At 42.4% G+C, this 26335-nt stretch overlaps 1 protein-coding gene across 4 annotated transcripts in view; it reads right to left on the reverse strand.

Annotated features, from left to right (window-relative positions):
* Positions 1-26335, reverse strand: part of LOC307204662 (clathrin heavy chain 1-like) — a 58487-nt gene that overhangs the window by 26186 nt on the left and 5966 nt on the right. For all 4 annotated transcript variants that reach the window (XM_079956348.1, XM_079956345.1, XM_079956347.1 and 1 more), the window contains exons 2-14: positions 19517-19724; positions 13686-13954; positions 13223-13384; positions 12292-12405; positions 10928-11101; positions 9392-9589; positions 7868-8068; positions 6527-6679; positions 4986-5108; positions 4435-4572; positions 4058-4222; positions 3391-3571; positions 1800-1963 (exon numbers count right to left, since the gene is read on the reverse strand). In XM_079956348.1, coding sequence (XP_079812474.1) covers positions 1800-1963; positions 3391-3571; positions 4058-4222; positions 4435-4572; positions 4986-5108; positions 6527-6679; positions 7868-8068; positions 9392-9589; positions 10928-11101; positions 12292-12405; positions 13223-13384; positions 13686-13954; positions 19517-19724 — 2250 coding nt within the window. The remainder of the gene's footprint in view (positions 1-1799; positions 1964-3390; positions 3572-4057; positions 4223-4434; positions 4573-4985; positions 5109-6526; positions 6680-7867; positions 8069-9391; positions 9590-10927; positions 11102-12291; positions 12406-13222; positions 13385-13685; positions 13955-19516; positions 19725-26335) is intronic.

Raw genomic sequence — 26335 nt, forward strand, 5'->3', positions numbered from 1 at the left:
AACAAAAGTCCAAGAGAGAAAAACTTGAATGGAAACCTGGTTAATTACAAAAGAACCCAGCTAAATACTGCGGAACAAGGACTACTTATGTGACACAGGCAAACAACATGGCTGCAATTCTCTTTCCAGAAATTACAAGTTTCCTCTGCAATAGATTACCAAGGGCCACTATGTGCATTTATCGTCAATGGGATGGAAAGATGTAGCCCTCTTCAGTGCAGAAGGGCATTTTTATCAGTTCAGCAATGTCAGATGTCAGTGGTGGTTGCTCGTGAGTAACCTGGCACGACTCCGACCTGTCTTTCACAGGCTTTATTTTGGTGCAAAAACTATTTACAGTGCAGAACCATCAGTTCATGTCTGCCTCAATCGCTAGCAGAATCTGGGTGGTTCTTTCTCGGTCCTCCCCCAACGTAAGAACTTAGCAACCCCCCGCCGTTTCCTTCCTTCTTTGCATTTTACTTCTCTGCACAAGGTAGGCGACGGAAGAGGCATGTTTCCCTCCTGGCCGGCTTGGCCAGGAGCGGTGCTGAGGCTCCCCGCAGCATCCTCTAGCCCTTTCCCCTCCTTTACCCCAGAGTTGTGGCTTCGCCCACCCTCAGACTGACGAGGTGCGGCGCTGGGGCTCCCAGCAGCATCCTCTGGTCCCTTCCCCTGTTCCCCACTAGAGGTGTGGCTTTCCCCACTGCAGGAAGAGGACCTGCTTTGCAAGATTTTCGGAGCCTCCCTGTATCCCAACGGCCCCTCTGCCTCCCTTCCCTTTTCCAATGGCAGTCTCCTGCCAAGTAAGCAACACCCATTGTGCGTAGGCGCTCTTTTTTTATCTGCACCCCTAAGCGCTCTCTTCAGTCCCTCTCCTAACTCTGCCCATCTGAACTCTGGGATACATGTCCCCTTTCCTCTGTTCTATCATAGGTGTAAAGCCTTGTCTCTACTAACATCTCCTACTACATTCTAAAGCAGTCTGCCTATTATTAGAGGTCTCTCTGCTCATATTATTTGCTCCTCAACTCATGAAAGGAGAGTGGGGAGCTTTCCACAAGAGCGCTTCAGACAAAATTTCCCTCTAGTCCAGCATCTGGTTTTCCCACAGCAACAAACAAGCTGTCTTTAAGGAGCTCACAACCAAGAAGAAAGGTCAGTAGCCCTCTCCTGCTACCGGTCTCTCAGCATACTGTATTCAGGACTGGAGGCAAGATATACCATATCTACTCGAGTCTAATGCGCCATCGAATCTCATGCGCATTTCAATTTTCAGAACCTTGAAACCAAAAAAAGGATTTGCTGGCGAATGCAAATGCGACATTGAATCTCATGCGCACCCTGATTTTCGCAACGTAATTTCGCAAAAAAAAAAAAGAAAAGGTGAGCATCAGATTCGAGTAAATACGGGAGTCATCATGGCTTAGTAGCCATATCCTCCAGAAACTTGCCCAATCCCTTTTAAAGCCATCTTGTGGAAGAGAATTCCAAAGGATAAGTATGCACTGTGTGAAGTAGTACTTTTGTTTGTTTGTCTGAAATGAATTCTCCCGAATATTCAATTTAATCGGTTATATCATAAGAGATCACCAATGTGGTATTAAAGTGGCAAACCCAATAGGGCAGTAAAAACAGAATTAAGGACTGACTCATCATCATCATTATTCCACCCTTCTTCCCAGGGCATCAAACAAACATAAAAAGTTAACACAATTTAAAATAAAACAAACATATTGAAAAACAAGGGCGACACAGAAAAAAAATCTAAACAGACATTTAAAATACCACCACTCGGTTTGGTACTGTGGGTGTTTTACCTTCAGGAAGTTCTTTACCCGTTCCGGATTATAACAATTGCTTTCTCGGCAGATTCTTTCTACCTCTTTGATTTGGCCAGTCTTGCAAGCTGCCTGGATATACTTAAAGTGGACATCTGGGTCTTGACTGAAGTTCACAATAGAGCCCAGGAAATAAAACAGCCCTAGAGAGACAGGTTTAAGTGGTTGGGGGAGTGTCCACATTGGGGTGGAGGGGAAGAGAGAAAAGAAAGGCACCTCTACAAGCATCAAATATAAACAGCTTCAACAAGGCATGGTTCAAAAAACCACAGTGTTTGAAGACAAAGGACCAGTCACCCAACAAATTATGATCCAATAGCCAGTAATGAAAATGGCCTTAATCCATGCTTTAAAGTTAGGAAGCATTTTCAGCATTGCATTCCTAACTCAGACATATAAACAATTCACTTGATTAAATTCTTTTAGCAACTTCTAGAAGTATTGGGTTTCTTATTTCCTCCCCTCATTCTAGCATCTTTAATACTACTCCTTCCATGACTGGTTAAATTTCCATTTCTTACAAATCCTGCGAAAAAATCAATCAATTAATACACTAGTCAGGTCAGGAATAACTCTTTGCAGCCAATGACCATTACAATATGGGGAGGTAATCAGTCCAATAAGACAGGGCTAAACCCTGTGAATACAGAATTTAAAATATTTATTTAGTTCAAGACTACCCATAACATTCCACACTAATATGATTTTAAAGTGCCTCTTTTATCTTTTTTGCAGCAATGCAAATAAAGCTACCCTATATCTTAAAACTATCTGTTTGGCCTTCTAGGAAAGTCTGAAAGGGAAGAATGAACTTAGCCCTTGGTGAATTATATAAAATACAGTATAAGATACAGTGCACAACATCTTCAATTTGGCCTGCTCTACATACATAAAAATGTGACTTTACTGATCTATTAGAAAACCTACTAGCTAAATAAATATTCAGTAGGCATGTTTGGGAATCTAAGTTGTTTAAAAGATATGCTAGCCGTTATTTCAGACAAATATTTTAAGAATTAGAAACTACCTTTTAAGACAGGACTTGTAGCTTGCAGCTTGCAAACTGCTTATTAGAGCCCCATCCCTTTTAATATTAGAACTACAAATGTAGACATGGCTTTAGGCTGCACTGTAATAGTTACAGTGAAAAATCTGCTGGGACAGACAAATATTACTTTTACTACCTCTAAACTATACAAATTTACTTATAGGCATACCTATTTTGCACAATGTATTTTACTTCTTGCTCTTCTCCATTAGTAGAAGATTTCCAGTGCCTTGCCCTCAACCTCAGCCACGATTTAGCTTTGACAACATTCCTAGGCACTGCTGCCCTCTCACAGGGGCCAGAAACGTGTAAAAAAAATGCATTCTTGCGTTCTGTTGTTTTCAGTGCTTCTATAAAAACAGCGTGCTGGCGTGCTCTGGTCCATGGGGTCACGAAGAGTCGGACACGACTAAACAACAACAACATAAAAACAGCCTCCCACCTCCATTATCTGACATTCCGCAGTCCTCGGTAAAACAAATTCAAGGGAATCATGCACTATCCTCTGCTTCCGAGGCTTACCTTCGTAACTTTTAAAGGATTCAAACAGCTCCACGAGAGACTGGGTGCCCAGCTGCTCGTGGTATTTAGACGCCACTTGCACACAGAGCTGTAGGTTTTGCCGGATGTTGGCGGACAGCATCGCACGTAGGCACTCAACAGAATCTTCAACTGATAGAGAGCCAAAGAAGTTCACAAGCCACTAAGGAAAGAAGAAGCAAATAATTCAGGAGGTTCGCACCATGACATGAATGGCTACTGTATCGTGAGTTTCAATAATCTACCAATCTAAGGGAAGCAGAAAGGTGTATTAAAGCACTGAGGTCCATTATCATGTTTTGGTTGTTTCAGGAGAGCCAAGGTAGACATGGAGGGCAGGGGAGAGGCCTTCTTTTGCTCCCTTCGTTTTATCCTCATAACCACCCTGTAGAGTACATTCGGTTGAGTGTCATCAGCAAGCTTTATAGCCAACTAAGAATTTGAACTTGGGTCTCCCCAGTCCTGACACAGCACACTATTATACCACACTGGCTTGTCTAGAAGCAGAAGATCACTGGAAGCAAAAAGGGGAGGTCTGAAGGGTCTGTAGGAAAGGAAGCAACCAACTAACTAAAGAACACAAAGGAGAACGGCGCATGAACCCTAACTGGTTAAGTGTGCATATATGCTCAGCTGCACATTATCTTACCTCCGGGTTCAAAAGATGGGTATGAACAACAGCTCGCTTGATGTCGTAAAGATCAGTGTAGTGTTCCAATGCTCTCTGTAACAAGCCTGCCTTTTCACAAAGTTGGGCAATGTGGGCACGGTCATAATGTGTGAACATCTGGTTTCCCAGGATAGCATCTGCAACCTAGGGATTAGCAACAGTGCAAGTCAATTTATAAAAAGAGGAATTAGTGTTCTTAAAACCCTTGTGGGTGATCTTCTACATGAAATATATGGGTAGATTGTTACACAGAGCTGTCTTTGGCAAAATAACAACTGCCTCCCTCAAGAAGGAATGAGAAAGGTAGGCTTCAAAAAAACACCACCATAAAACCCATCCAACCCAGGAGAGTTTACCTGTGGAGCATGAATGAGGTTCATCTCAAGCAGACGAGTCTGGAGGTGGCCTTCGGCCGGACGGTTATTTTTCAAGGCATCCAACAAAAAGGAGGTACACTGCTGAATCAAACTGTTCTCCATGAATACATCAACAATCTACAGCGTAGGAATCAAACAAATGGCCATCACACATGTAAACCCTTAAACAAGGTTAAACATATAGTGCAGTTATCAAAATCAGTTTTACCCAGTTCTTTATGTCTCTAGTTCTTGCCAAAAAGGAGTTGGTTTGAAACAGAATCTCTTATATGCAAATTTGAGTTGTCACTGCCCATAGCTACTAAGCTATAATTCCTTACACTTTTGATAATTCCTTACACTGCTTTGAAACCTATAGCTAGCAACTTTTGCAATTAGGTAAATTGATTAGTTTTCCAGAATTGCAAGACCATGAGAAAAACTGTAGACATTTAAACAAGATGGGTATTCATTTAGCTGCATTAGGACTTGAGGGGCATTTTATTCCAGCTTTATCTTCTAGAACTGCAACAGACCGAGCTAGTGCTTACCTGATTGATGTTGGCTAGTGGCTCTTCATCCTGTACCAACATCTGAGCAAACTGAAGACCCTGATCTGGGCTGACCCTCATCACACTCCTCAACAAGAAAATCCAATCCGGAGTATAACCAACCTAAAAGGTCAAATTTCAAGATGTTAAGTAGGTTTTGCTTTAACTCAATATATTCCCGCATTTTGCTAATATATTCCAAAAGCAACTAGGCCATAGCAAATTACACGTAGCTAAGCGCAACCTCACATCTCAAGTCAGGTTTTTACTTGCTTCATATGACATTAGGGCAAGAAATTGATCAGCCCATTATTCAACGTACAGGTTCGAATGTTACAGTTGGGTTGCTGTACAACTGATGTACAACTGATATAAGATACAGCCTCTCATTTGTTGGAAGGGGACCAGTCCAAAGGGACTACAGTGGTGCCCCGCAAGACGAATGCCTCGCAAGACGGAAAACCCGCTAGACGAAAGGGTTTTCCGTTTTGGAGGTGCTTCGCAAAACAAATTTCCTATGGGCTTGCTTCGCAAGACGAAAATGTCTTGTGAGTTCCTGCGGGTTTTTTTCCTCCCCCCCCCTTTTCTAAGCCGCTAAGCCGCTTATCAGCTGATCCGCAAAGCCGCTTGACAGCTGATCCGCTAAGCCCCTAAGCCGCTAATAGCGCTAATCCGCTAAGCCGCTATTGGGCTTGCTTCGCAAGACGAAAAAACCGCAAGACGAAGAGACTCGCGGAACGGATTCTTTTCGTCTTGCGAGGCACCACTGTATTGTTGTCGGTTCAACTTCACAATGACTTCAGTAGCTGCTAAGCTCTTTCCAAACGCCATTCAATACCTAGCTTTTATCCTTTATACAGTTTGGGATCTGGAATCAAATATCAATATCGCCTTTCAGGTACCCCAAATTTAAGGGTATCAGCCACATTACAGCCAGGGAAAAACACCGTCATTTGTGAAAACTCCTCCATGGAATGCACTCCCCCAGGGAGGCTCACCCAATACAGAATCTTATGCTTTTACAACACTGGGCTTCATGTCTTTCGATCAGTTTTAAACCCTACACATTATATTATTTTAATATTAACTGAACCCACCCTGGGAGTTCTGAAATAGAAAGGTGGGGTTTCTTAACCTTTTAAATAAATGAAATTGCCAGAGATTAGCAAGACAACCATGTTAATGTGCACAGCCCATCCTAGTTCAGTCCTTTAAATTGAAAGACATCCAAGAGCCTATAAAATTTAAGGTGCAAGTTTCATTCACCCGCAGGAAAAGCCCTGAGGTACTGAAGCTGATTTTTGCCATTTTTGTCCGTAGAATAGTCTACTGAATGCTCCAAAGACCACATGACTTATGCAATTGAAACTTTACCAGGTGGGGCCGTTGCATATCACACTTCAGATATCCCGGAATGTTCTGAGGCTTATTCTTATCTTGGTAAAGATAAAATTTAACTGTGCGTTCAAAAAGCTTCTGGCTTGCAAAGGTGTGCATTACACAATCACATACTTTTCAGAGGGGGAAAATAAGATAGTTACCTTTTTGGCATAAAGAACTATTTTCTGGAATTGACCAGTTTCTGCAAAACACTGAATTACTTTGTTTGGTACATTCGCACGGAGATAAACACTGAGGGCAAGGGTTGGGTCAGCAGCCTTCACCAAGTCTCCTAGCTCCTCGGAGCATTCCAGCTGAAACAGAAACAACATTTCAGAATCAACACAGATCCAAGTGTTAAGCTGCAATTTGTTTGCTGGCATCGAATGTAAGACTGCAATAGAACCAGCATTTCAAAGCTATTAACACCACACCCAGCTCAGCAAACGCTGCCACCCACCCCTGCTTATGGCAAGCAAATGTAGTTGCTACTGTTTGAAGATATAGGGTATGCCTGTCAGGATCTCAGCGATTTACCTCACTGTTTAGGAAGAAAACTGTGGGAATTATAGAAATGCAGCCCAAAACTCTTTTTCAAATTAATATTTTAGTGGTGCCTTTGTTTACATCAACACAACAGAGCGAACTAAAATAAAACTGGGAAGGGGGTCAGAGGAGTGGCTCAGTGCTCAGAGTTTTGCTCATTTTCAATTTAAATGGATATCATAAAATACCTTGGCAAGTATCAAATTTTTGCAATCTACAGTATGTACCTAGCTGATGTATGGTCCATTGGTGGATTTCTTGGGACTATGTTTATTTTCCCAGTACTGAAAAATGGTGCATTTGGGCATGCCTAATCCATTTTCACTGCTCTAGGGTAAGCGTCTACACAACAGGGAGATTTCCCATCAATGCTATTTTGCCTGTAGTTAGAGCAAAAAGCCAGCAGACCTCTCAGTTGGATGTAGGTGGGTAATCAACAAAATGCACTGCTGTCACTAACAAGGCTTTATACTACTTGGGTAAAGGTAAAGGGACCCCTGACCATTAGGTCCAGTCGTGGCCGACTCTGGGATTGCGACGATCATCTCGCTTTATTGGCCAAGGGAGCCGGCGTACAGCTTCCGGGTCATGTGGCCAGCATGACAAAGCCGCTTCTGGCGAACCAGAGCAGCGCACAGAAATGCCGGTTACCTTCCCGCCGGAGCGGTACCTATTTATCTACTTGCACTTTTGGGGGTGCTTTCGAACTGCTAGGTTGGCAGGAGCAGGGACCGAGTAATGGGAGCTCACCCCGTCGCGGGGATTCGAACCGCTGACCTTCTGATCGGCAAGTCCTAGGCTGTGTGGTTTAACCCACAGTGCCACCCGTGTCCCTTACTACTTGGGTAAGTGGGCCTAAATAGGAATGCTAGTTAATTTCAGCACAGGCAACAGAACCACGACTGTTTAAAGCAGACCACAACATAATAAATTTCTGAAGAGGCACCATGCATTACCTTGTCTTCTTTTAGCCATTTTTCTAAAAGCTGCTTGCGGCCTTGCTGAAGGACAGGACGGCAGAGTTCCAGAGACTCAAATTTATTGAGCTGGCCTTGATCGAGGAGGATCCCAAAGTACTGGAGCAAGGGAGAGGCCTGCCCAGGCTGAGCGGGTACACTCTGGAACTTTCGGATGGTATCACTTGTGCGCAAGATTCCCTGAACATTGAAACATGATTCTATTAAAAAGTCTCCCTTAAGGGAAAATCCAAGGCAGAGAGAGCTTGCTCAGCTTGCCAGTTGAGAATTCCCAAGACCAGGGTGGATTTGATTTAAACCAAATCAATTTAAATCACTAGTCAGTAAGACTTGATTTAAATCTTTTTTTTTACAGAAAGACTCATTCTTGCTGGTATAATCTTAATATTTACAAACAGATGAAGGTTTCATTTTTGGAATAATACATTTTCAGGGTAGTTTTTTACCGTTATATCAAAAATTACTGATTTGGTTTATAATGTTAGAAATACATAAACAGATAATTATGAAATTATTGTGAGGTTTAATAAATTAAATGTTTATATTTTAACTAAAAAAGTAAGATTTATAGCATAGGTATCCATGTTTGTTAACTGATGTGGTTAAACAATTTTTTATATAAAAAAAACTTAGACTGAGTTTTAGCACACATGAAAAACTTAAAACAAATCCTTATTTCCTGATGAATAGTCTTTGGACTATAATGTAACAAACAGAAAACTGTCTTTAGAAAGATTTTTTCCTTCAAAAGCATTTTATTTTAAAAACCCAATTTAAAATCTGATTTAAATGAAAAACATCCGTGGGTTTTTAAAAAAATAATAAATAAATCATTGAATTTTATCCACCCTGCCCAACACCAACGTAAAAATCCTGCTAGATCTAGGTCTGTCATCACATTTTCCACAAGCGAAGAATCGGGGCAATAGCCTTCTCCTAACTCTTGTTCCTCCTACTCCGATCACATGAGCAATTGGTAGTCAGGAGAAAACCTGCATCAGAACAAGAGGGCTCCATAACATTATTTCCTTCATTTATGAATCACTTCCCATAAAGTATCCTGAAGTTATTGATGGACTTATTATTATGATTGTATTTATTTATATCCAGCCTTCCCACCAACCCCTGACAGTGACTCCATGATTACCTGATCCCCATTTAGGGCTGCAATCCTAAGCAAGAATTCAATGGGGCAACCAGTTTATAGCTCTGGTCAATAATACCCACCGTGGGTTTTATGTAATGAGGATAACGTAAACTGCTGCACCGCACTTAGTCATGTGCATTCATTTCAATGGGTCTACTCTGAATACAACTTAGTTTAATGCCACCCTATCTTTATAATAGAATTGTCTATGTCTCTCCTCAAGGAAGACAGAACCAGTGCTCTCGTACAACTTGGGATTGCCCGTTTCTTCAAACAAAGGTTAAAGGCTACAAAATTTGTCTGGAGTGCACTCCCGAACCCCTCGGCCAAAAAACAATTTTTTAAAAGATGCTTACCTTTGGCGCAGATGCCGCCACTTTAGCCGCTTCTGCATAATTTCCCTGTGCAAAAAGTGTATTAAATTTCCTGGCAAAGAGTTCTTCCGCCCCAGCTAAGTTACTCCTGATCGCCATGCGGAGACCCAAATCAGGATTCTGGAGAACATTGGTGGCGTAATTTACAATGTTATCTTCCTCCACACAAACAGAGAGTACCTAGAAGAGAAAGAGAGTCAGTGAGTGTACAGTAAAGTCTAAAAAAGGACAAGGCACACTCTACTACAGGCTTCCTCAACCTCGGCCCTCCAGATGTTTTGAGACTACAATTCCCATCATCCCTGACCACTGGTCCTGCTAGCTAGGGATCATGGGAGTTGTAGGCCAAAAACATCTGGAGGGCCAAGGTTGAGGAAGCCTGCTCTACTGTATAAAAGGAGCATTACCGATCTGGAGGAAAAGTGGCACATTCAAAAATGTCACTTTATAATATTATAAATGAGACTAGGTACCACCAGGCCAACTGCTACCAGTTAGGTACAGGATACAATAATGTTTACCACTGAAGTTCTACTTTAAGATTCTCATTTTACTTTCTTTCTTACAAAGCCTTCCTTCCTGACTGCTCAAGTTGTCATTTCAACAGCTTTACTGCTTACATTAGAACTTCTGCTGGAGAAATCTATTCTATCAGTCCTCTTATCTGTGCTTGATGTAGTGTTTTATTCAGTGATCGTACAGGAACTACCACGTTAATCTCAAGAGTTATCTGATTTGTTAACAACAATACATGTACATGCATCGACACCTCCAATGCAGGCTGTAATCCGGATCATTAGAGAATGCATGCTTGGGAACTTGAGGTCTTACTTCAGGACATTACATGGCTTCTTCACCGTTTTGAACCAATGAGCTGAAATCCCTAAGCGTCAGTGCAGAGCCCAGCAAAGTGGTGACTTAAGGAAAGCCGCCACCTAGATCTGATAAAGCAGTCAGGATTCAGAGCCTAAATGACAGCATTACAGTAAGCAGACACTGAAGTGATGGCTAATCTACAGCTGAGAAGTTTCATGCATCATTCTTCTTGTTGTTTAGTTGTGTCCGACTCTTCATGACCCCATGGACCAGAACACGCCAGGCACTCCTGTCTTCCACTGCCACCCGCAGTTTGGTCAAACTCATGTTAGTAGCTTCGAGAACACTGTCCAACCATCTCATGCTCTGTCACCCCCTTCTCCTTGTGCCCTCCATCTTTCCCAACATCAGGGTCTTTTCCAGGGAGTCTTCTCTTCTCATGAGGTGGCCAAAGTATTGGCGCCTCAGCTTCAGGATCTGCCCTTCCAGTGAACACTCAGGGCTGATTTCCTTTATCATGGCAAAGGGGCTTGAATAACTCAAAGAAGCTATGAGCTATGCTGTGAAGGGCCACCCAAGATGGACAGGTCATAGTGGAGAGTTTTGACTAAACGCGATCCACCTGGAGCAGGAACCGGCAAGCCACTCCAGTATCCCTGCCAAGAAAACTTCATGGACAAAAACAATAGGCATCATTCTTACCTGTCCTTTTTTATTTACACCAATAATTCCTGAGGTAGGTTCATGAGGTGCAGTTACAAAGATAGTGTCTGCACTAATACGGTTCATGTAGATGCACACTCCAGATTCCAAGTCGTACATATGAATATATCCATATTTTGTGATCAGATAGATAACACCATGCTTTGTTCCAATCTACCAAATGTACAAGAAAGAGACAAGGTTAACCAGGACAGTTCAGAAGTTATTCACTAGTTCATGGGTAGGCAAACTAAGGCCCGGGGGCCGGATTCGGCCCAATCACCTTCCAAATCAGCATGTTTTTACATGAGCAGAATGTGTCCTTTTATTTAAAATGCATCTCTGGGTTATTTGTGGGGCATAGGGATTCGTTCATTCCCCCCCTCAAAAAAAAATATAGTCCGGCCCCCCACAAGGTGTGTGGGACAGTGGACTGGCTCCCTAATGAAAACGTTTGCTGACCCCTGCACTAGTTAACTTAAGCTTCTTCCTAGCACAGCAGCAAAAACTCAATTTATTGTGCAAGTGGATTATTTCATACTTGTTAACAGCTATGGCTATTTTTTAGACTGGGGAGCTGAGCCTTTATGTCAATACAAGTCAATCTCTAGTTCAGCTGTGAAACTGAAGCACTTAAGACCTTGGGCAAGCCACTATGGCTGCAAGAAGCTCAGATCCAGCTTTCAGTTTCAAGGAAGTTCCACTCTAGGTGCAACTCTAAGGGCTTGTGTGTATTCAGCAATTTTGAACAGCAGGCCTCCACCCCTCCTCCACCATTCTGTCATAAACAGATTAAGCTAAGCCGCCTTTAAAGTTTAAGACTGGCTTGCTTTATAGGACTACAGCATCCAATCCAGCCTAGTTACATGCTTGTTTGGATCCTGGCCTAGCAGTGCTATAAACTCAGACAAATTGCATTAAACATCGGCCTCGCTCAATTCTGTATCATTTAAACCAACTGTACACACTGATATGGTAATGTGGAGAGTTGTATTCAATTGTGTCTGGATACAGCTCCAGCTGACAGCTGCCTAAGAGTTACCAACTGGCATTGCCATCAGAGTGGGAGTAAACAGCATCCTTGCACGTGTTTATCATGCCTGGATACAACTCCATTCAAGAGCCTCTGCTATGTACAGGACACTGAATGATCTTGAATATACACACACACACAACCAATCTTTTGCAAGGCACCCTGGGAGGGCTTCACCCTGCAAGGCAGCATGTAAGCGTTTGGAATAAAGTTCATATTTTTCTGACACAACAGTTGTTTATGGGCTAAAAAGGGCATGCAATACTACCGCTGCACTTGATATGCTTCGGCCATGCCATACTCCTCTTAAACACACTCCTCAATTCATTACCTGCATTGCCACTGGGAAATCCGTTTGAGCCTCTGGAGGGAAAAAGACATCAACAGCTTTCTTGACAAAGGGTTGGTTTCCAGCAGCAGGTTGACCCACTTCAATTATATGCAGCTGGGGAAACACCACAGGGTTATAAATCAATTGTTTAGTTGAAAGGAGAAAAGCTCACTCAAATCAGGTGTTCCTCAGAATGGAAAACTGTTAAAAATAATGGTATGGATTTTTCTTAAGCGTTCTCCATTCTTCACAAAGTTTAAATGTTCTATAGCAGGGATGTCCGACATGTCGATCACGATCTACTGGTCGATCGCGGGATGTCCCTGGTCGATCCTGGTCCCGAGACCCCGACTGAGCTCATCCCCCCCCCCCCCACCAAAAAAGCAAAGCTCAACAACTCTGGTCAATCCAATGGGAAGATCACTGCTAGGTTTTTTTATAGTGGGAGTAGATTGCAGTCTCTTAGAGGTTGGATGTGCCTGTTCTGTAGTATTGGCTCTACAGCCCAAATTAAGGCTATGTTGACTGGCACTTTGAGGCTACAATTCAAAATGGTCTATTATGGTGAGACACCTTAAAGCAGAAAAACATGTTGCACACCAGAAGTTTTGGACTACAACTCCCATCAGCCTCAGCCAGCACTGCCAATGGCCAAGGATGATAAGAGTCCAGCAACAACTGAATGGCACCACATTGACTACTCGTGCCTTAAAGAGAGATGCAGTATCAGCATCAAGTGTTCCATCCTAAACCCTGAAGCGCAGCTAAGATCTCTTGATTTTTCATAAGGACTTGCACAGACCACACTGGTGCAAGCTCTTACTACAGAGGGGTTGAGGAACTTCATTTAAATGGTTTATCGTCTTGGATCTTATGCCCAAAAGCAGCTGTAAGCAACAAAGGCAATGATCAAGTATAAAAAGGCTTTTACCTTGCCTCCTGCAGGGCTTCGCACAGCAAAACAGAAGAGGGTGGAAGGCTTGGCATTGCCTTCTATTTTGAATTCTGCAAAGGCTGCTGCATGTCCCTCTATAGGCTGGGAAACTTTTCGATCCACTGAGTACAGCTGCATGGCACCAACCACACGATTTTGCTAATGGAGCAAGCATCACAGTCGTTAAATGGACAGCAAGCACTTAAGAGCCTGAAGTGTCAAGATCCTTAATCCATTTAGAGCCTCTTATCCTGCGCCTCCCATCAAGAGATTCCAACCACTAATTCAACAGAACAGAAGCATCCCCATGCCACAGCTTACAAGTTCACTGTATGTTCAGTAGTTCTGCTTTCCAGCTCAGCTGTCACAAAAATGTTTTGGCTTCTAGTCTCCCAATTTCTACAGTCCACATGCTTCAATGCATGCTTTTGAACCCTCTGCACTCCACAGCTTTCCTTACCTGGGCAGAGATTCCTATCAGGAGCAGCCACTTCTGATTTTCATCAGTTCTGTAATTGATGATTTGGCAGCCTGCAAGACTGGCGTGCCTGTCAAACATCTTTTGGGGCAGAGAGTCTCCTTCCATACTCCAGTGATAAACTGCAGTCTCTGTCACTAAGGCAACGGTATTCACAGAAATCCATTTCCAGAAGATCACTTCCTCTGCCATCGTGTGTGCTTTCATTTTGCTTTTCATCTCAATGTTAAAGATCTGGAGTGTTTTCCCCGCTGGCATACAAGACAGAAAGACAAAGAGAATCATAGCCCTCCAAAAATGTTAAGCAATAGCTATCCCTACTCCAACACAATCTTTTTTGTAGAAAGACGTTTGGAAATATCCAAAGTCAAAGGCCTCAGCTACAGATGCAGCAGAATGAGGTGCTTAAAAAACTGGGCAGCACAACTTCAGACAACAATTGGGAGGAAACCATATTTTTGTAAGCTCTCCTACCTTTAGCTGAAGTGGCACAGTTCATTTTACCACTTTGTAGCACCGCATGTGTGGATCCAGCATAATTTAGAACATTTCAAGTAGAGGATGAAGGATCATTCATACCAAACTGTGACAATAACGAAGTAGAAATTTACCCAATCCCATATATTTCAGTGCCCGTAAGAGGCAGTGATGACTACCAACTTGGATGGCTTTAAAAGAGGATTAGACAAATCCACATAGAATGACAATAACAATGGCTACTAGCCACAGGGGCTGTTCTACCTCCACTGTCGGAGGCAGCATGCCTCTGAATACTAGTTGCTGGAAATGGCAGGAGGGAAAACAGCTGTTGTGCTTGGGCCCTGCTTTCGGACATCGCATAGGCATCATGTTGGCCACTGTGAGAACAGGATGCTGGACTAGATGGGCCACTGGCCTGATGCAGCAGGTTCTTATGTTCACTCTGGCCATAAGTTTATCAAGTGCTTATTTTTTTAGCGCTAAGCCTTGTGCTAACTTGTTTAGAATTCAAGGAAAGTGTAGGATCCCCATGTAGATGCAAAACGTATCTGGTAATATCTGCACTTCACTTCCAGTCTTTCAAGACAAAGCCTCATTAGGAAAGTTGGGTGAGAGAGAAGGTAGGTAGGAATATTGAAGTTTATGGCACAGTGGCAAATGAGGAAGCCAGGAGATGAACTCTTCAAACATTCTCCTTCAACATTTTGCCTCAAAATCCCAAGTTTCTTTGGGGCAAAATCCCCCCTCTCAAAAGTAAAGGTATATTTCAGAATGGGCTGTTTAGAGTGCAGCATATTAAAAAAGACATTTTTCAATACTGCTCAAAACAGGATCCTTATTCTTAGGATGCCAACTGTCCTACTTTTCAACCCATAGTCATTATTGAGTAACACACCAGTGTGAACCTAAGTGGCTTAACACCATAAACAATGCTGTTATGTGCAATTTTCTGTTCCTTGAGAAGGGTAGCATTGTGTCATCTGTAAGACATTAGAAACCCAGCAGGTAAGGCAACCAAAAATGGAAATATGACCTTTCTTCAAAAGGAGGACAAGAACTCACTGCATTTCCTAAAGATGCAACCCTTGACTCTAGGCTTCCAAGGAAGCAGAAGTCAATATTTAATAGATAGGATTTTGAGAAGCAGACATTGAGCAACGCTATTCCCATCAGATGAAGGTCTGCTTGGTGGTGGTGGGGTAATTGCTTAATATCTGTTTTCTTAGAAACATAACCTAAAAGTTATTTGAAAACTGGCTTGTTCTACAGTTAACTGTGATCAGTTTACTGCTGTCGTAAGCTAAAAATCTCCAGAAGCTTTTGAGTCTTGCATTACTGACAAACATACAATGTCACTGAAAGTTACTAACCAGATCCTTGATCTTTCTTTTTTAAAAAACTTTCAGGGTGCACAGTGTTACTGGTGGGTGTCAAGCAGTATGACACTATTGGCACTAGAGCAGATCAGTGTCCAGTAGTCCAAGCAGAGAATTCTCAATTGGATATCTCCTCATATATTACCTGGAAGCATCTGTGTCAAGAGTAAGGAGATTTGCGCATATCACACAAACACACAATTCCTTCCCCAAATTGCCGTTTCTTTGCAGATCTAGAATGTTAATGAGATCAGCAAAGAGTAATGATTCCCATACAGAACCAAGGCTGATTGGTAGCTACTACTTTTCTCCAGAGGCTAAGGGACGCGATGCGGGAGAGTAAGAGGAGGAAAAGAGAGAGGAGACAAACAAATAAATAAATATGCAAGAGTAGTAAGGCACCATTTCTTTCTGATGGCAAAAGACAAAGAGAACTATCCTTGCACGCCATGGTGCATGTGAAGCAGCGCAACTGGACACCTTCACCTGCCCTAGCTACAACAAAACATGTCTCTTCTGTATCAGTCTCTACAGCTACAGAAGTGCTGAAACCTTCCAACAGCTTAATCTCACCCCCAGAGGCGCACTCTCCATTGTCTCCTGAGACAGACAGGTGCCAACATATCCTTGGGCCATTGCCCGCAGTAATTCATGGCTGCCGAGCTGGACATGGACTAAAAGGGATCCAGAAGGAAGCAGCTTTTTCTAAATGATCCTAAGGAAATGCAGCTGCTTGCAGTCCCTTAAGATTAGTGCCTGAAGTGCAAGGTGCCAAGCTCCCCTTATTCTCCAAGAGTCTTCTCAGCTACAATTTACAACGTGGGCCTGATTGACAAAAAGCAGTAGTAATCAGGGTAGGGGTTTGTGTATTTCATTAGGAACCCCATGATATTTCCCCCTACAACTTACCTCAGGCATGCCAAAGAGTCACCGCACTCAATCAAAATCTTGTTTTTTCACCTCTGTGTACAGTGTCCCTGAAAGGTTTGACTCTCATTGCATTCCTCAGCCTTTACTTTTTATTTCAACTGCATGTAAGGTAACCCTTTGACGGGGGGGGGGGGGTTGAGTGTGTTTTTTCTAAGCAACTAAAAGAGGCTGGGGGAGTTCTCTTGGCCTAAGCTAATTTTATGCCTAATTTTAGACATCTTTTCCTCAAAGGGTTCTTTGACACATATGTTTGAACTACTGTGCCAACTCCCAACTTTATGAATGCAGCCCTGCTATTAAAGCAATATAGTGAAGACGACTAATGCTGTCAGATTTAAATACAAAAAAGGTACTGTAACGCACTCGCTCTTCAGCAGTGTGTTCCTGACAAGCAATTGGAATGCGTACAATTTTTGTTTACCAAATTTCAAGGGATAGCAGTTCTGGTCTCTTGCAGCAAAAACAAAGTATTGGAGGAAGCTTAAAGGCTAGATTATGGCTTAGCCATTGGTGGGCAAGAGCCCAAGTCAGATGCATAAAAAGTCGTCACAGTTGTGGAGTTTATTTACACATACATGTACGGGGGCGGGGTGGGAATGTAGACAGCAAGGCAAAGGGGGCCATGAGACAGATGCAAGCAGATTCTATCCTCCCACTTGGTGATAATGGTGGCTTTTTCAACTACAATTTCTTTGCACAAAACCGTTATGGAGAGAGCATGCCAAGAGCAGGAAGAGCCCTAACAAGCACACTCATGTTCGAGTAAGCTGCTAGGACTGGAATGCTCCAACAGAATTTAGGGGAAGAGCAACATGCAACAATTTCACCCCCACTCTCAAGTAAAGTTTCTTCCAGCAGAACTGATCATATGTCATCATCCCACTACAGAAGCTTGCCCACGATGGATTCTCACCTCAAAAAAATACTAAGTATAAAGCAGCAAGTTTTTTTATATATAATAATAAAAAGAACCATTTAATTACATTGCTTATCTTAACTAAAAGCCAGACATCTACTCAGGTGACAAATTTGGGAGAAGGGGGAGAGGCTTTATGAACACTTTACATCTCTGCAAGAGTAGAGTATGAAATTGCCTTTTTGCATTCCCATGCTTTGTGTATGGAAATGCCCTATGAAAAGTACTACGTCCCCCCATTCTGTTCCAACACAGATCACTGGAAGTGCTCTCACGGTACATTACAAACACAGGATACATCCATACAAGGACAATAATGCTTTGATCACTGTAGGAATGCCACATGCAATCCAGAAATGCAATTTGTATGCACGCACCATACTCTTATCACAGTTCTGAGGGACTGGTAATGTATGTTCACTGTTCACACAAGGAACCTGAGCTTCAGGACAGACATAATACGCAGTTGGTTTGCCAGCACCACACTCCCATCTGCAGGGAACATTTAAGTGCTTTTCTAAAGCAACATTTCCTACACATTTTAATACACGTCGGTCTCCATTTCTGTTGGGGTAATAGGTTTCTGGGCAAGCTATAACCCTGTTACTGCTCCTCCTAAATAATTATGTGCTGTCATGGCCACTCATCTGAACACTTTTATTTCTGAACACTCTTTTAAAGAAGAAAGTGGGAAGTGACGTGGTAATGCTGCAAGAGCTCTTGATGGAGATTGAGGGAGGAGATGAGACACTAAGTTATGTTCAATTACTTGCATCTCTGGGGTTAGCACACGTGGTATAGCAACAAAATAGTGTATTAGGTAGTTATGTCAAGGGATATCACAAAATATTAGCTCTTCTGGCCAAGAGTTTGATTCACAGGGGGCCAAGACAATTAGAATTAAAGCACTGTGTGTGTACTGAATCAAAGTGTACTATGTGTACTATGTCAAAGTTAACACTGGGGTTATTAGTCCCATGTTGTCCACTCACAGCCCTTTGCTACCAACAAGGTGTTTTGGTGAGCTTGGGCATTCTAAGTGGCAGCTGCCTACGTACTTCCGAGTTGTTCACAGATTTTCAATGCAAGCCAATTTTTGAAGTAGCATCGTGGACCCCTGCGAGCGTTGCCATGGACTTTTAAGACCAAGTACCACATTTAAAATAAAAGAAGTGACTAGCACACAAGACACCATGCCAGCAAAGGTCTCTCATAAAAGTATTGCGACTTGATTTTGTCAGTTAACTGTACTGTGGTTAAGACTGGATTTAACCATCTATTGGTACAGTTACTACCATCAAGTCACAAGTGGTTTCAGAGGATAAATAGTTTCGTTTGCCCAAACTCAAAATTTTAGCATCTAGATTACAATTCTCTCTACAAGTGGCATGCCAAATTGCCTCCTGCAGAATTTAGTACTTTTTATGAGATGAGACCATTCCAAAACTATTAAACATGAAGTGTGTCAGTACAAAGTTAACTCACCATCTGTTTTAAGACAAGAATGCAGGAAAGAAAGTACACAGTCAGTGAAAGTGAAACCATTTTATATATTAGACACCAATGAGTTTTTGCATCTGCTTGGGTATGGATATTTTTACATGGTGATTAGGCAGCGCCTGGAAGATCACATAGCTTCTAGGACTAGCTGCAACAGAAGCTTTACTTTTTCAGTTTTAGGACTTTAAACCAAACATGCAACACAATCCAAGCTTTATTTGGTAGACACTTGCCTTCCCTGCCACCCCAAAATACTGCCCTGCAAAAGCAGTACTTGGCTGGAAAAGATACCCAGAGGTATTGGAATTGGTGGTGCCTACTGATTTTCCCAGCCTTGAAAAAAATAATTCAAAGCTTACTGTACAATAGCAATGTCATCTTAAAATTAACCTAATAATTTGCTTTGACAAGTCCTACATTAAGCAAACTTTCCAAGCCACTTCATTCCTAGTACAACTCAATCCCATTATTTACAGCATTCCCTGACTGATACAATGGTTACCAAAATGCAACCAAATCTTAACATACTGCACACGGGTTCAAAGCAGAACCAGTACATGTGCTGCTGCACAACAATCCTCCCAAGACAATGCAAAGAAAATAAAACTTACCTTTCAGAGCAATTACTTTAGAAGCTGGATTCATGATGGCACTTTCTGCAGAGATTGGGCGCCTGATAGGAGTGGTTGGATCGCTCATGTCTATGATCACAACCTGTGCTTGCTCACCAACTTTTTCTCGAATACATATGAATTTATCAGATTCCATTGTTAAGGTACTGAATCCAATGTTTGCTGGATTAATTCCAAGATTTTGGAGCTGTAAAAAAAAGAAAAGTATTGGTAAAAACCTTGCATGACCACAGACAAGGACTGCTTGGCGGGGAAATCTGTACGTGGCAAAATGCCACCATGCCATCACTGTTTATTCGTAGAACAGACACTTCTCTCTGGGGAAAGTGGTATTAGGAGCAGTTGACTACACAGGTTTTACATATATCTTTGTGATCAGAAGGCAACTCACTGTGATCATGGAGTTGGTGTTTCTTCACAGTGTGGCTCACTTAAACCTTCAAGAACTACTCTATTACATTAGATGTAGGGGCAGATAAGCTATTTGTGAATATGGATCAGGTATATCCATGCAAAGATTTGCAGTGTTCATGGGACTGCTTCACTATGCACCATGTTCACAACCCAGCCCATTGACTATTTACATTTTTAACAACCAGTTGTAGGTGGGATGCATAGCTTGCACCCAGTGAAATTAATAGTAGTCAGATTCTCAAACCGTTATTGGCATATGTACAAGATTCCAGTAGGGTTCAATACAGAAAAACAACTCACCAAAAAAAGCCAAAAAGCCAAGCAACCAACAGCCTTCATCTAACACTTAAGTCAGTGTTGTATAGCTTTCATGAATCCTCACTGTGTGTTGCATAAACCTGGCTACTATCTCCATCTTATCCCCATCCTGAGTAAACGTAATGAAGGCTACATTATATGTGAAATAGTAGTCAACATTCTCTTCAAACCAAGGACCAGATCCAACCAATTCCTACAAGAACAAAGCAGTGTCTTGTGGCACCTTCAATACTTAACAAATGAATTAGGTCATAAATATTTGTGGGCTGGCACCCGTTTCATCAAATGCACGAAGGACCTGGTTGTGGACTTCCCAGAAGCAACCGGTAGGTCACTGTGAGAACAGGTTGGAGGGCTAGATGGGCTTTTGGTGTGATCCAGCAGAGCTCTTCTTGTGCTCTTCTCTTGTGAAGTGGATGCGAGACCATGAAAGATGATACAATTCATTTGTTAAATCTTTTAACATGTTGTTTATTTAAGGTACCACAATATTCTGTTTTTGCTTCAACACAGCGTCAACACACCCACCTCTCTGGAAATAGATTCCTAGTTACCAGAGCAGTTTGTTAACATATATTGACTCAGAGCCACTGGCATCTCTGGCATGGAAACCCTCCGTTATACACTATATTACATGGTACCAATTCCCCCAATATTGAAGCAGGGTTCAACATTTCTAGTTTCGCTCAATCTAGTTGCTTTATTCCAGATTTCATAGCAACTTGCACATCTCAAACACACATGACCTTCACATTCTTGCTGAATGTTTTTGCAGGGTTACGTTCCCAAGCTATTGTGCTAATCTTCCCCATATTTATTATTCCAGCGTTTATTAGCTGGATTGTATGCCATAAATGGCAACATGTTTAGTGTATTGCAAGTCTATACACTGAAGCAAGTTTATCCGCACCAACAGGAAGTAGAACGTTGTGGCCTGTGTGCAACTTCAGTACTCCTCATTTTAAATCCATTCAGTGAATGGGACAGAGGGAAGTTCCTTGCTTTAGGTTTTCCGTCAGCAACCCTGTAGACTTGTCCTAGAAAGACAGGAACCTGCTAGTACAGAGTCAAACCACTGGGTCCATCTAGCTCAGTACTGCCAATATTGAGCACCAGCAGCTCTCTGGGGCTTCAGGCAGCGAGACTTCCCCAGCCCTACCTGGAGATGCCAATGACTGATCCTGGGGCCTTCTGCATGCAAAGGAGATGCTCAACCACCAAGCTATGATCCTTCCCCCAATAAAGACAACCATTTTCAAGCATTTTGCTGTGGGGAACCAGCCAGAGACATTGTACATTTGTCAGCAGCACGAGACTCAAAAGTTTCTACTGAAGATTGTCTACTTAAGATATTTCGCTTTAGACAACAGTAAACTGATCACAGTTAACTGTGAACCAGGAACCATCAACACACAGAAGTCCAACAAAAAGCAAAGGAAGGATCCACTAAGCCCTTGAGTATGATTATTTCTTTCTAAAATTATTTAGCAAAACATGCATTAAAAATGAGAGGAACTGATAGCTGGAAGGCAGGCAAGTTGCAGCAAATTAGAGGTGCTGTATTAATCAATTTAAAGTTTTTCCAACACCCCGATTAGTTTCTCCAACATCCCGTTGAGAGAGTAGGATAAGGAAGGACTGGGCTTGCAAGTTCTTAAATTTAGCTTGTCATATTCACATTAGATTTTTTTATACTATAAATGTTCAATTACATTCCTTGGTACAATTGGACAGAAGAAAATTACGAAGATCCATCAGTTTGTTAGGGTTGGAGGCTCATTCATTCAATTTTGTCTGTTTCATCTTTTTCTTTTGCTGCAATCTGGGATATACATCTTACCCTTAGACCTCTTAATACGAATTGCTGGATTTAATTTTTAATGTTCCAATTGTCCATATTATATTGTCAGTATTCTAATGTTTAATATGGCTATTGTGAGCCTGGGGGTGGGGGAGATGCCTCTCTGTGAGAGGGGTGGTAGAAAAAAATGGAATATCTAGGCTCACTTTAATCTGGGGTTGGCACCTTGATCACCCCAATTCATGAAGTGTTCTGGGAGACAGATGGGAGGAGTGCAACCTTTGTTGATTCTCCTGGATCTCTTCGTGACGTTTGAAACCACTGACCACTGTATCCTCCTGAGGCAGCTTTGTGGGCTGAGAGACTTGACCCTCTCTGTAGGACTGCAACCAGAGAGTAGCATTGTGAAACTGCTGCTCAATTCCATGGTATATATGCTGTGGAATCCAGAGTGTTACCTCTTGTCCCCCATGCTGTTTAGTATCTGTACAAGGCCACCAGGTGAAGTCATTCAGAGATTTGAAGTATAAGTTCATCAATATGTTGCCAACACCCAACATGATCTTAATATCAGGAGAAGCTGTACAGGTGCTAGATGAGAGCCAGTGAACTGAAGCTGAATCCTGACAAGACTTGGGACCCAAATACATGAAGGAGTGTCTCTTCCCATATCTGTTAACTTAAGCATTGATATCTGATGAGTTGTCTTTTCTCAGGGTGAAGTCCATTGTGTAGTGACACAGGAGAAGGCCTTCTCTGTGGTGGCACCTGCTTGTGAAACTACCTACTGTTTGAAATGCAGCTGCCTCCCTCTTTGCCAATTCTCCAGCATGAGTTAAAGATGAATTTCTGTTTATACCCAGGCATCTGAGTTACATCTAAAGCTTCACTTTTATTTTATGACTGCTGCTGAATTTAGTGTCCTGTTTGCAATGTTTTAATGTTGCATTGTTTTTATATCTTGTATACACTGCCCATGATCCTATGGAATGAAAGGTGGCCTAAAAACAGTATCTAAAATACTGTGCTCATTGTATTTGTCTGCTTTCTGTCAGCAGCTTTGAGCACAGTGTATATACAGCACATAAGCAAACTGTTTACTGAGAGAGACAAACATATTTCCAAGTTTTATCATGGAACACCAAATAAGCAAGAAGAGGTTACCCCTTGCCATATTTATTTGCCATCCAGTTATGGCAACGTTCCATTCTTACATCAACAGGCAGTTTTTACTGCACTTACATGCTGTTCTCATGAGACATGACTGGAAACGGTTTGTAATAGGCATAAAAATAGCAGCTAATAGAAATGTTGTATTACCCCTTCTATAATTCAAAGTGTGTTTCCTTCTGCATACCACCTACACACAAACCCCACCCAAAAGAGAAGTAATTCCATAACTAAAAGTTTGATCACACCTTTGTATGAAATAAGGGCTACTATCAAAACAGTCCCTTCTGATTTATCTGGTACAGCTTTCATGAAATTTTCAAGTCCTGCCCACAAACACATCAGTATACTTGCTGTACCATCTTTAAATCTGCAGAGATTATTCAATCTCATATAGTCCTGCAGAGATCATTCAATCTTGTACAGCCCTAATTGGGCTGACTAGAGGTGACAATCAGATCCTACAGCGTCTGTGTTCCACATTCACAAACATGAAGGGTCTTAGATTCTTCAGTAGCAATGGCAGAAGCATGGGAAGGTATCTATATAAGCTATTTTCAGAAAGGTGGAAATCTGAAGGCCCTAAGGGGGCCTTTAATCTGGCTCAATGTTCTGGGCAGGTCACTTTATATCCGCCCCTCGGTGTTCCTATTAAATGAAGTTTTTCTGTAGTCAGACCAGCTCTGTAACTCTACCAATATTCTACTAGCTGACAAAGATAGATAAAAGGCCAAGTAATCCCCAGGGGAAACTGCAAAGAGAGCAATTACTGCAATAGTTATTCTTTTCACAGACCTGTAAATATTTGGACACTTCTCCATTATACACACTTTTCTTTTTCCAATTCAGTCATGAACCTTTTTGCCCAAGGTATTCCACAGTGATGTACAGTGTTCCACAACTGAAGTAACTGATAAATGTACAGAGCTTCTAAAAACTGGTCTTAAAGCTGCAACATCCAGCTTCATTTTTCTACTACATCTTCTTTATTTTCTCCACCCCTATTTTGTGTAACACCTTGCATGATGAAGAGTTGTGGAGAGGTGAAAAGCTTGCTACTATTCTGTAACATATTGCCTCATCCCAGTGAAGAAATTAAGAGAATCTCCAGTTATTACAGCCTTTCCCCTGCAATTGCCTGGGGTGGTAGTGGTGGAAAAACTTAACTCTCCAAAGGGCCTGTCAAGCTGCCCCCAAACAAAGGTCATTCCCTCTAAAGGGCTTGCAAGGCTTCAGGTTTATTTAAAGACAAAGCCAAGTCTAATCAGTCATTGTGCTGGGGGATGGAATGAACAACTATTCTTCAAGCCTCGATGCCTGCAACCCCAGCCACACATATCTAGTCATCTCCCACACCTCCCTCTTCAGTTTCTAATTATTCAACGATTAGCAAGAACTTCAGCACATGTAACGCAAAATCACAGGTAGCCCAAACCATACTTTGCAAGCACATTTTAGCCATGGTTAGCAGATCAGGATGGAATTCTCCCCTACACACCAAGCCTTGAAGGCCAAATTGTCTTGAAGGCTAAATTAAGACTATCCCTTTTACTATTGTGTAGCAGAGAAGTGGAAGACAGAAGTGCCTGGCATGCTCTGGTCCATGGGGTCACGAAGAGTTGGACACGACTAAACGACTAAACAACAACAAAGCAGAGAAGTGGTCTTCACAACCAACTCTGTACTCTTGCAGAGCCTTCAAAGTGAAGGAGTGAGCATCTTCAGGAGAAGCACTGCACTTTTATTTTCTGAGTAAATGTGAACAAGCCTGAGCGAAGCTTAGGGAAGGAAGAACACAGAATCAAAGTCTCCTTGAGATTATGTTTTAGATACACTGCAGCAAGGTGAGCTCTCCAGATACAGCAGGAGATATACAACTGGAGGGACTGGGGGTGGGGGAGAAGAGGCCACATTACATTTACAGCAGTACACAAGGGGCTTCTTTAGTCAAGGTGTTGGCTGCTTTTTTAAAATTGCATTTAATGTTCATATGTAGGAAAAGGAATACCCCCCCCCCATACAGAAGAAGAGATTCTATACAGGCAGATTTTCGAAAGCACCTCCGGGTACAAGTAGATAAATAGGGACCGCTTACCAGCGGGAAGGTAAACGGCGTTTCCGTGTGCGGCTCTGGCTCGCCAGATGCAGCTTTGTCATGCTGGCCACGTGACCCGGAAGTGTCTCCGGACAGCGCTGGCCCCTGGCCTCTTAAGTGAGATGGGCGCACAACCCCAGAGTCTGTCAAGACTGGCCCGCACGGGCAGGGGTACCTTTACCTTTACCTATATTATTCACGTACCCAATTTCCAGTGGGAATTATGTGCAATTATGATAGGCAGCAAATACTCCAATATAGGAATGCAAGTAAACATGTACTTTGGGGTTACACTGGCTGTCTTCATGTGCAGCTTCAAGGAATTAACTGAACTATCGTGTGCATGCAGCCTGAGTACTGCTGCTTCACACTTCTTGTCTTGAGTGGGGATACATACCATAAGCACTAAGTTAAAACCCTGATTTGTTATGCCTAAACAAACCACAAGCAGGAAGCAATGGTTTCTTGGTCACTTCCCAGATGTGGCTTGCCTGGGCAAAACAAACCACAAGCATGGGTTTAGATGTAATGCTAAGCCAGCCATTTGTAGGTTTCTTCCCCATTCAAGTAAGGTTGGAGCAAATAGGCTGTATTCACAGGATAGTTCAGTAAACCATGGTTAATGGGCTTAGCTGTTACCAGTGTTCAAAACTCCCAATGTTCTAGGCGCATCCTAGGCGCAATGTTTTAGGTCTCCACCCTCATCATTCTGCCCAGACACTGAGGTCTAGCGCTGATGGCCTTCTGGCAGTTCTCTCACTGTGAGAAGCCAAGTTACAGGGAACCAGGCAGAGGGCCTTCTCGGTAGTGGCGCCCGCCCTGTGGAATGCCCTCCCACCAGATGTCAAAGGAAAAAATAACTACCAGACTTTTAGAAGGGATCTGAAGGCATACCTGTTTAGGGAAGCTTTTAATATCTGAAGGATTATTGTATTTTAATCTTTTGTTGGAAGCCACCCAGAGTGGCTGGGGAAACCCAGCCAGATGGGCAGGGTATAAA

The sequence above is a fragment of the Podarcis cretensis genome (genome assembly GCF_951804945.1).
Source record: "Podarcis cretensis genome assembly, chromosome: 16".
In the NCBI taxonomy this organism is placed as follows: domain Eukaryota; kingdom Metazoa; phylum Chordata; class Lepidosauria; order Squamata; family Lacertidae; genus Podarcis; species Podarcis cretensis.